The sequence below is a fragment of the Papilio machaon genome, chromosome W (genome assembly GCF_912999745.1).
Source record: "Papilio machaon chromosome W, ilPapMach1.1, whole genome shotgun sequence".
NCBI classification, from domain to species: Eukaryota; Metazoa; Arthropoda; class Insecta; order Lepidoptera; family Papilionidae; genus Papilio; species Papilio machaon.
The window spans coordinates 3,577,607-3,589,152 of record NC_060015.1 but is presented as its reverse complement, the minus strand read 5'-3'; the positions used below and the strand labels follow the sequence as shown (position 1 = coordinate 3,589,152).

Sequence of the window (11,546 nt, the reverse complement as noted above, 5' to 3'; positions counted from 1 at the left end):
CCATACTGCCGATCGCTAATCAGCTGATGCTCCTCAAGGTACCTCATAAGCTGGCAATTGACGGTCGTTTCCATGACTTTTGAGAACAAAGGGGTAATGGCAATCGGCCTGTAGTTGGACGGATCCGAGCTATCGCCTTTCTTTGGGATCGGGTGGATTATGGCAGTCTTCCATGAATTCGGGACGATGCCTAAGGAGTAGAGGAACCGGAACAGGCGCGTTAAAACCGGTGCCAACTCAGGAGCGCAAGTCTTAAGCACGATGGGAGGAATTCCGTCAGGCCCACTCGACTTGTGGACGTCCAGAGAATGCAGCACTTTACGAAACTGGATTTCGGACATGAAGGTGTCACCGCACGGGATATTCGGCGGTGAGCTACCTTTATCCTCCAGAGTCGAGTTCGACGCAAAAAGAGAGCCTAGAAGATCGGCCTTCTCTTTTGCGGTGTGGGCCAACGAGTCATCCCCCCTGCGCAAAGGTGGTAAAGATGGCTTACAAAAATTCCCCTGGACAGCCTTGGCGAGAGACCAGAACGCACGAGTTCCCGAAGGAAGTTTCACCAGTCTCTCACCAATGCTAGCCACGTGTTCCGACTTTGCCTTGGCAATAACTCTTTTTTGAAAATGACAATTAATATTGTCAGGGTCAGCCAGATAGGGAGGTAAAGGAGTATATTTGTTCGACGGCAATATTGTTGACTTTAAATTATGCCATAAAATTTTAGGTTTATGTAAATTATTATTTATATTATGATCAAAATATGCCCTCTTTTCATTGTGAATAGAATTGATAACTAAAGTTTTCAGATTTTTGTAATACATTTTATGGGAAACTAGTTTTGTTTTTAAATACCGTTTATGGGCTGCATTCCGAAGCTTCATCATTAATTTAATTATGTCTGTTATCCAAGGTTGGTTTTGTGCCTTGATTACACTGGTTTTTATTGGTGCAAATACGTCAAATAAATAACTAACAAAGAAATTGAATGATGATACCTTACGATCTATATCCTGTATACGAGTTACTTCGTTCCAATCGATGGAATTTAATGTGAAATTAAAATCTTCTATTGGTATATCTTTGAGTGGCCTGTATCTAATTTTTTTCGCGTGTATCTTACTTCTTTCACTGAGTAATTCACAAATTAATAAGGAATGATTACTCAGAGGTGCGACAGGTTCAACCTCAATCCTACGCGTTCTCGTATTGGTACAAATAACATCAATCAGGGTTTGGCTGTGGTCGGTAAAGTGGGTAGGGGACGTGACCAGTTGTACTAAGTCCAAGCTATATAAGAATGTGTTAAACTTACCAACCTTCACATCATTAGGGCGGAGCATATCAATGTTAAAATCGCCGAGAAGTATAATGTCATCACAGACCGCTAACGAGTTAATAATATACATATATATATAATATAATATACAGTTAGTGCGTCAAAAAATGAGTCGGCGTCGAGCCACGGTGGACGGTACGCGGTGCCTATAGCGAGCATCTTGTTATCGATCTTTAGCGTTAACCACATTTGCTCGACATAAGTAAGCGATGGGTCGACGGGATGTGTGTATATGCGCGCATTTATACCGCGTTTTATGTAGAATCCGACCCCGCCACCTCTGCCATTACGCACGGAACGTGGACGCGGCGCGTGCTGTAGCCGGTAGCCGGCGGGACGCGGGGCGCTCTGCTCCTCGCCCGCGCGTAGCCACGTCTCGCCCACCGCCAACACATCTAACGCATGGCGCTCGACAAGTGCCACGAAATCATCACAATATGTGTTTAGTGAGCCGACGTTAAGATAACCTAGCTTTAAATATGACTTAAGGCCGGTTAATGAACGTACTCAAATTTTGCTTTAAATAAAATAGATTTATCGATGATTTAATTATAATATGTAAAAAGGTTCTGACCGGTCTATTTATGAAAACATTATTTATATGTTCCGATATAAGATTAATTAACACAATAACCTTCCCACATCATCATTATCAGCCTGGATTTGTCCACTGCTGGACGTAGGCCTCCCCCATCGATTGCCAAAATGCCCGGTCCTGTGCCGCCCGCATCCAGTGCACTCCCGCAACCTTGACCAGGTCATCGGTCCACCTTGCAGGAGGCCTACCCACGCTGCGTCGACCTGTCCGTGGCCGCCACTCTAGGACTTTTCTGCCCCATCGGCCGTCCGTTCTGCGGGCAATGTGGCCAGCCCATCGCCACTTAAGGTTTGCAATTCTTCGGGCAATGTCGGTTACTTTGGTTCTGCTGCGGATCACATTATTTCTGACGCGATCTCGCAGAGAGACTCCGAGCATTGCCCTCTCCATTGCCCTTTGAGCGACTTTGAGCCGCCTAATGATGCCCGCAGTGAGGGGCCACGTCTCAGTACCGTAAGTCATCGCTGGCAACACACACTGGTCAAAGACTTTCGTCTTGAGACACTGCGGTAGATCTTGGGACGAGAGGATATCTCGCAACTTCCCGAACGCTGCCCATCCGAGTCGGATTCGGCGATTGACCTCCTTCTCGAAGTTGGACCTACCTAGCTGGACAGTCTGCCCCAGGTAGACATATTCGTCGACAACTTCGAGAGTATGGCCTCCGATGGTTATCGGAGTGGGTGGAACATGGATATTCGACATAACCTTCGTCTTATCCATGTTCATTTTTAGACCCACTCGTTCGGAGGCTCTATTGAGGTCATCGAGCATTGTACCGAGTCCCTCCATGGTCTCAGCCATGACTACAATGTCATCGGCAAAGCGTAAGTGCGTTATGTACTCGCCGTTAATGTTGATGCCAAGTCCTTTCCAATCGAGGACTTTGAAAACGTCTTCTAACGCGGCGGTGAAGAGTTTCGGAGAAATTACATCACCCTGTCTTACACCGCGCTGCAGTTTAATCGGTTTCGTATCCTGACTCTGTACTCGGACTGACATCGTGGCGTTTTCGTACAAGCACCTTAGCGCTTCGATGTACCGGTAGTCGATTTGGCACCTCTGGAGAGACTGCAGTACCGCCCAGGTCTCGACCGAATCGAAGGCTTTCTCGTAGTCCACAAACGCTAAGCATAGTGGCAGGTTATACTCCTCGGTCTTCTGTATTACCTGCCGCAGCGTATGAATGTGGTCTACGGTGCTAAAGCCTTTACGGAAACTGGCTTGTTCGGGAGGCTGGAAGTCGTCGAATCTGCGAGCGAGACGGTTCGTGATGACCCTCGAGAACAACTTGTAGACATGGCTCAGAAGTGAGATGGGCCTATAGTTCTTCAGAAGGGCTTTATCACCCTTCTTGAAGAACAGTACCACCACACTTCTGCTCCATGCCTTCGGCGTACGTCCCTCGAGAATGACGGAATTAAAGAGCCTCTGTAGAACTCTGAGTGCTGGCTCTCCAGCAGCTCTCAAAAGCTCTGTTGTAATTCCGTCATCCCCGGGCGCCTTATTGTTCTTAAGGTGTTGGAGGGCCACACTAATCTCGTCGAGACTGACGTCCGGGATGTCTTCGGTACAGTGTCGGGTTAATCTGGCTCTGGGGTCTTCAGTCAGATCGGTGACGGGTTTCTGCGTTGCGTAGAGTCGTCCATAGAATTTTTCGACCTCACTCAAGATATCAGGTCTAGAGGACACAACCCTGCCCTCCTCAGTTTTCAGCTTAGACAGTTGGCTTTGTCCAATAGACAGATCTCGGGAGAACACTTTGGAGCCTTTATTCTGCTCAATAGCCTTTTTAACACGATTTGTGTTAAATCGGCGTATGTCGCGCTTAATGCTCGTCGAGATCTGTCTATTGAGCAACCGATACCGTTTCGCATCATCTGTAGAGTGCAGAGTCATGTCTCGCCTTTCCCTCATGAGCTCAAGAGTGTGGTTCGAGAGTTTGCTGGACGAGCTTCTACGGTGGGTCTTAAAGAACTTAGTACCCACCGCCTGAACTGCTTGCACGAACCCGTCATTTATATCATCCACGCTACTCCCTAGGCAATCGAATCGGTTCTGGAGTTCCAGCTGAAAGTTTTCGGAGTCTTGGATTAGGATTGGTGCTGTCCGGAGCGTAGACCCTAACAGCCGACGGCGCTCAAGCTTTACGTCGATATTCAATGTGCCTCGGACAATTCGGTGATCGCTCCCGGTTTTAACCGCATTGATCACTGAGACATCATTGAATATTTGCTTTCTCGTCGACATGATAAAGTCTATCTCATTTTTTGTAGCACCGTCTGGGCTCATCCAGGTCCACTTTCTTTGCTCTTGCTTCCTGAAGAAGGAGTTCATCATGTAGAGTCCCTCCTTCTCCATGAAGCCGGCCAGCAAGTGGCCCCGGTGGTTGCGCTGTCCATATCCAAAATTTCCCACTCGCAGCTCTTCTCCGTCCCGTTTGCCCAGTTTCGCGTTGAAGTCCCCCATGACAACGGTGTAAAAGGTTTTGGAACTATGCATGGCTCGTGAAATATCCTCACATAATTTCAACCTCTTCATCGGAGTGTGTCGAAGTCGGTGCGTAGACCTGTATGACCTTCAGCGAATACCGTTTGGTTATTCTGAGTATCAGGTACGCCACCCTAGTCGACACACTCTCGATCTTCACTACATTGTTCACGAGGGACTTGTGGACGATAAACCCGACACCACCCTGCGACTGTTGGTCGCCCTCCCGGAAGAAGAACAAGTTACCGGACTTGAGGATTATCGTGTCCTCCCCCTCTCTTCGGACTTCTGATAACCCTATAACGTCCCACCGTAACTTGCTTAATTCTTCTTCCAGCTCCGCGATCCTCTCATCCGTACGCAGTGTACGCGTGTTTAGTGTTGCCAGGGCCAAGGGTCGTCGTTTGTGGTAGCCGGATCCGAACCGGGGATTCTTAGCACCCCTTGCCCCACCGTTACCCTGGCCGCTACCGTAACCAGGAACAGTGGGGCCGCCGGGTACTAGGGGCCATGGTTGTGTAGCCATCATTGGGGGGGGGTTTGTGCCATAATCGCCACGCTTGGCATGCGGGTTGGCGATCGCAGTAGTTCCACCGTATCCTAGGGACGCTGCTGCCCGTCCTCCGGTGGTCTGGACGCAGTTTAACGACGATACCCGGGTCGCAACCTTCCCACATAACACAGTAAAATATAATAACATTATGAGATTCCATATACACCTAAATAAATAAGATTTTAAATAGTTAAAAACAAAATAGCAAAGACCCAACCAAACAGCATTGCAACAGACATATGATATACAAGAAGAAAGGAAAAACACATACAAAAGTACAATTTTATTCCAAATATAAAAACATGTAAACAACGAGAAATTAAGTAACTGTACATAAGTTGTTGGCGCACCGATTATACAAAAGTAATGTGTCAAATATTGCGCAAAATTAATATAAGTTAACAAGCAATTTTTTTTAATATTACAATAACAACTTATTAAATAAAATAACACAAAACAACAGTGGAAACAAAAAGGGTAAGTGCAAGCGTACTGGACCCGAAACAGTGCAAGACAAGTACACCCTGCGATGTAGAAGCGTTTATCACTACATATTACTGACCAACTATTTAAGACCCAAAAATGTTTTTATTTATTTATTTATTTATTTATTTATTTATTTCTAGGAAGACCAACAGCCATTTTAACAAAGTAGGTAAGACAGTAATTAATACAAACATAGCCAATAATAGGTCCTCACAAATAGAAACAATTTAAACAATTCTTTTGCGCGAACAGAAATATAAAAATACAAATAAAAAGTCAAAAGAAAAGCACAAGAAACTACAAAGATTACTAAAAAGAAAAAACTTGATCTAGTTTAAATTATTATAGTTTACAGTTTGTTCTTAATGAAAAAGTTTCGATAGAATACCTGTTTTACAGAGTTAGTTGTGGAATTAAAAATATCTAAACTAGAACTTTTAGAGTAACTGTTAATAAGAAAGCCAGCGCGCCACATAAATGAATTTTGACGATAGTTAGAAGATGCCATAGGGAGATGGATAGGAGTGTGGTGACGTGCTGATTTCTTTGGTACAATAAATGATACGTTGGTGAGAAGAGAGGGACAGTCAATACTACCATTTATAATGTTTACCATGAAGTTTATGTCTGCTACTTCGCGTCGAACAACAAGAGGGAGAATATGAAATTTACTACATAAATTTAGATAATCTTGTGAACGATAATTATAATTTAACCGGAAGCATAAATATTTAACAAACTTTTTTTGAATATTTTCAATTCGGGAGATGTATATGTTATATCGCGGGTTCCATACTTGACTGGCGTACTCGAGTATGCTGCGTACATAAGAACAGTACAATATCTTATAGGTCTTCGCTTTCTTGAAGCTATGTGACGTACGCATTACGAATCCTAGAGCGTTATATGCTTTGGATATGATGGCCTCAATATGATCATCGAACAATAATTTGTGGTCATGAATAACACCTAAATCTCTAACTTGGAGACATCTTTGCAACCTTGTCTGTTTAATTGTGTAATCAAATGAGATCGGGTTAATTTTCCTGCCGTATGTTACAACCATACACTTCGAGGGATTCAAGTCTAGTTTATTTTGGATACAGTAATCGCTAAGGCGATTTAAATCTGATTGCAGTGCAATGGCGTCGTCAAATGTTGAAACACAAGAAAATATTTTCATGTCATCTGCGAAACAAAGAAGATGTGAATAATGGAAACATTTATCGATGTCGTTGACAAAGATTAGGAACAGTAGAGGCCCGAGCAAAGAGCCCTGTGCTATACCGCTAGGCAATGGTATCCAGCTAGAAACATAGTTATTTATGACAACGGCCTGCGAGCGATTAGATATATACGACGAAAACCATCTAAGGAGGTCTCCACGTATGCCTATCAGTTGTAGCTTGTATAGCAACACCTTATGGTCAATTCGATCGAAGCATTTGCTATAATCAGTGTAAACCACATCGACTTGCTTTCCTTTGTCCATCGCTCCAGTTATGAAGTCATTAAGGATGACGAGATTGGAGGTGGTGGACCGACCTCGAAGGAACCCATGCTGGACGCTACTAAATGAATGTTTTAAAGCTGCGTATAGCTGATTGTATATTATTTTTTCGAGTACTTTAGCAAGTACACACAATTTTGAAACTGGTCTGTAATTGGTCACATCGGTTCTCGAACCTTTTTTATGACCAGGCGTAACATATGCACGTTTCCACAATGTTGGGAAAGTACATTGAGACAAGGATTTTTGAAATAACAGCGTAACCGGGACAGATAAAGATTCGGCACAGTTAATCAAAAATATTGGCGGCAAATGGTCCGGGCCGGCAGATTTAGTGATGTCTAACGATTTTAGGTATTTCTTTACCGCAGCGTATTGTTCGATAGTAGCGATATCAGACAACGGATCGCAAGCAATGTTTTGGCGACGTGCATCAAAACATGCTTGTGGCGCTTGAGAGTATGTTGAATTGAAGTAATTCGAGAATAAGTTACACACTTCGATGCCGTTTGATGCCACTAGGTCGCCATAGTAGACCGACTCGGGGATTCTTGTTTGTGCTTTTTTCGTTTTAACGTATGTCCAGAAGTATTTAGGGTTTTTCTTAATAGACTCCTCTACAGCATTGATGTACTTGTCATAACACTCTGTCTCTAATTTCTTTACCCTATCCTTAAGTAGCTTATACGTTTCGTAATCGGACCTGTTATTATATTTTTTAAATTTCTTGAAGTATTTGTGTTTCTCTTTAATACATTTTTTAAGTGCCGGGGTGTAATGGGCAGGAAATGATTTACTTTCATGTACAATAGTCTTAGGAATATACTTGTCTATTTAGTTATTAATAATTGAATAAAAGCGATCAAAACATTTATCTACGTCAGTTGAGGAAAGTTCATTATACCAGTTGACATTTGAGATTTCTTCATTAATTGTGTCGTATTTTCCCTTATTGAATAGATATTTGAATCTTGGGGCAGGCTTTAATATAGGCACATCAATGGTCGGCACGTAGCAAATGATGGCCTTGTGATGAGGATCAATGGGAACTAAAGGTTCGTCACACTCAGCGACCTCAACAAACTGATTTGCTAGGACGAGGTCCAATAATCTTCCGTGCATGTTGTGTACATGATTGTACTGGGCTACGCCTACCGTACTCATCGTATCGAGCAGGGCGCACTCGTTTGCGCCGCTCGCGTGGCCGGTCAGCAGAGCGCCCTTCTCGCCGTCCTCGCTGCGCCATATAATGCCGCTCAAGTTAAAATCTCCCAAAATAATAAATTTGTTATTTACGTTATTAAACATAGTTTGTTCTAATTTTTCCAAAAAATTATTTAACTGACAAGAAAATATTAATGTTATAACATAGTTTACCGTCCGCATTTTTAATAGGCAATGTTATCCACAAGTCCTCCGCCGACGAAGCATAGTGCGGTTGCAGAGAGGCGGCGAGATCCCTGCGCGCGGCGATGAGCACCCCGCCCCCGCGCGTCTGCCCAGTGATCGCATACTCCCTGTCTCGTCGCCATACTAAGTACCGATTGTCGAAAAGTTCAGAATCACTAACACCGTCGATTAACCATGTCTCCGTTAAGACAATAATATCATAGGCAAATAAACATAGGTTTCTATAAAAAATATGAGTCTTTGAACGAAGTCCACGAACATTTTGATAATAAATATTTAATTTAGCCGCATTATTGTAAACAATCGTTTCATTAGCCATTGTTGCTGTGTGATATTAATGTCATTCCAAGTAGCAATACAAAACGGAGAAAAGGAAAAATATTAATAAAAAGTGATGACAGCGAGACTAGTTCATTTACGAAGTAGCAGCGACTGACCATTAACTGCAATAGTTGTAAACGAGAGCGGTTAGCAATATAAAAGTTAAACACGGAAGCGAGCGAAATGTCTAACCTCTCTTTCTCACGTGATAATTGTATACGTAAAATAAAGTTAGTGAGCGAAATGAATGGTAATTACACACAGTGATTGATTACATAAAATGATTGAATTTGTAATGCGACGGCGCAACGTAAAATTTTTACAAAACATGTTCCCGGTTCGGAATTAATACCCACAAACATAATCGACATTTTTCGTATCTTTAATATGAAGGCAAACAAGACAAATAGAAGAACAACACGACTTACGACCTTAATACTTATATAATAAGGCATAAAATTACAAGATAGGTTTGAAACAATAATAAGTTGGTAACAAATCAAATTATTTTGTTTAAATCGTTGTCTTTCAGTATAGTAAACACAGGGCTAGTATCGTTCTTTCTGACGTGAATCTTACAGTATTTTACCCAAACGTATTTGTAGCCCTTCTCGAAGCAAAGTCGCTTCGTTTTAGTAAGTAGGGCTTTGTGATGCGGCGTGAGATGGTCATTTATGAAGATCCGTTGTTTATCACCCTCGAAACCGATATCTTTCGCATACAAATCCTTGTTGGCCCGCGCCGCGGCGGCGAACTCCTCTTTAACATAGCGATTCACAAAGGTGACAATAATAGATTTAGCACTCCCAGAGAAAGACGGAACACGGGCAATGTAGTTTATTTGAGATTTATTAAACGAAAAACCGATCTTCTGCTGTATTAATTCAATCAAAGAAAAGAGGTTCTCGTCTTTCTTTAAGGGCACTCCTTTGATTTCGATATTGTTGAGTCGCGACCACTGCTCCTTGTTGGTTAGTTCGGTTTTTAGGTTAGAAATTTCTAACTGGGCTGATTCAAGGGCGACTCGTAATGGCACAAGTTCCGCAACACTCCGCTCGACTACTGTAATCCTGGATTCACATGATGTTATTTTTTCATGATTGAATTCCAATGACAATTTTAAGTCGGCAATATCTTTTTTTATGGTCTTCACGTCGTCCGCGAGGGAATGAATGAATTTAAATTGCGCCTTCAAGTCGCGGATCTCGCTGAGGACCACTTCGATGGACGCAACCCCGATGTTGGTATTTGGCGGAGATGCAGCCAAGGCGGGCGCCGACGAAGCTGAGGCAGGGCTGCGGCACTGAGGACATCTCCAGGCGGCCCTGCGATCGGCGCCCAGCTTCCTGTAGCCCGCCTCAGTGATGCTCGCGCAGCCGAAGCACAGTTCTTTATTGCACCATCCACATTTGACACAGTCACTCACCACCGACTTGCATAGCGAACAATGCATTATTGGAATATTATCTTTTCTACGTTTGACTTAGGGTAGTTACGCACGAGCGTATCGTTAGGCGTTTCGCGACAGACTTTGATGTCTTCTTCACTACTGATTCGTTCAATAGCCTTACCTTCTTCCTTCCTTGTGAATATTCGGCCACCTTTTGTCCACACGTACTTCCATTGCAAGCGGGAAGCCGCTTCGCGCGTCTTACCGAACAGCTGTCGATTATTCCGCGTGAGTCGCTCGTTGACGTAGAATTTCCTCGGCGTCCCAGCAATGTTCATATCGGCCGTGGTCAGGCCGCGACGGACGCGCGCGGCGCGGAGCAAGGCGTCGCGTTGAGCCCTGCGCGCCAGCCGCACGACCAGCGGTCGCGGTTGCTGCGGCGCGCCTTCACCGTCGCCGCGGTTGCGTCTCACGGCGCCCTGCCGCTCCGCGTGCACAATGTCGCGATCCTCTAGGGTCAGCCCCAGCTTCACAGCTACAATGCTGACGAGATGGAGGACGTTCTCGTTTCTCTCCTCAGGTAGCCCTGCTATTTCAACATCATTCAGCAGCAGATCTTGATCACGATCATTCAACTGTATCCTCAGGTCCGCTATCGTATTCTCGAGGTGATCAACGTTATTGATAGTTTTTGAGGCAATTTTTTTTTCTACTTCTAGAACCTTTTCTTTGACCGAAGTTATGCGTCTACAGCAAGCTTGCAGATCAGCCTTAAACTGTTTTATCTCATCTCGTGTTTCTTTGAGGTCGCTACGAAGTCCCTGGACCTCCCGGATGAGCTCGCCGAGCATTCGGGTACATTCGGCCTCGCCTTTTCCGGGGGCCATTATTTCATCACCGGGGCTCGAGCTTTCTGACGAGACGTCGTTCTTGGCCTTGCAGCTATGACAAGCGAACCCTAGAGGGATAGGACCAGTAGGCAGGCCGCTGCAGCCGCGGTGGTAAACATTTGTACACTTGGTGCAACGCACACAGTCAGCATTCGCCGTATATTTGCCACACGCACGACACTTCGGCATTGCAGTCAACAGATGGCGCCACTTTATATTTTACAAAAAAGTTTAATAAATATTTTAACTTAAAGTTTAGGCGACCACTTTTTACCTTTAATTCACTAGTAACGGTTTTAGAAAAATAATATATATAGCCGCTAAAGTTTAAATTTACTGCTGCCGAGATTAAAATTATACCGATATTGTAAGGTAAGACTAAGAAACAGTTTCACACATATCACAAACTATTTAGTGAAATTGAGCGAATTATGATTAGATAATAATCACAGATGTTGTTAACACACTTTACTTCACTTCGCGATATAATTTAGAAAGCAGATTACTTGTTTACTATTTTTTTTACGCAATATAGTTCGCAGTAAACCGCTGCCACTGACGT

At 43.8% G+C, this 11,546-nt stretch overlaps 2 protein-coding genes across 2 annotated transcripts; both read right to left on the bottom strand.

Annotated features, from left to right (window-relative positions):
* Positions 1-9,033: 9,033 nt before the first annotated feature.
* LOC123723158 lies at positions 9,034-10,216 on the bottom strand. Its single transcript, XM_045685719.1, has one exon. It carries the CDS (start codon positions 10,155-10,157, stop codon positions 9,204-9,206), a length of 954 nt encoding a protein of 317 aa, XP_045541675.1. The 5' UTR covers positions 10,158-10,216; the 3' UTR covers positions 9,034-9,203.
* Positions 10,157-11,173, bottom strand: LOC123722917. The gene has a single exon (XM_045685477.1). The coding sequence runs from the start codon at positions 11,171-11,173 to the stop codon at positions 10,157-10,159; it is 1,017 nt and encodes a 338-aa protein (XP_045541433.1).
* Between the last annotated feature and the right edge of the window lie 373 nt (positions 11,174-11,546).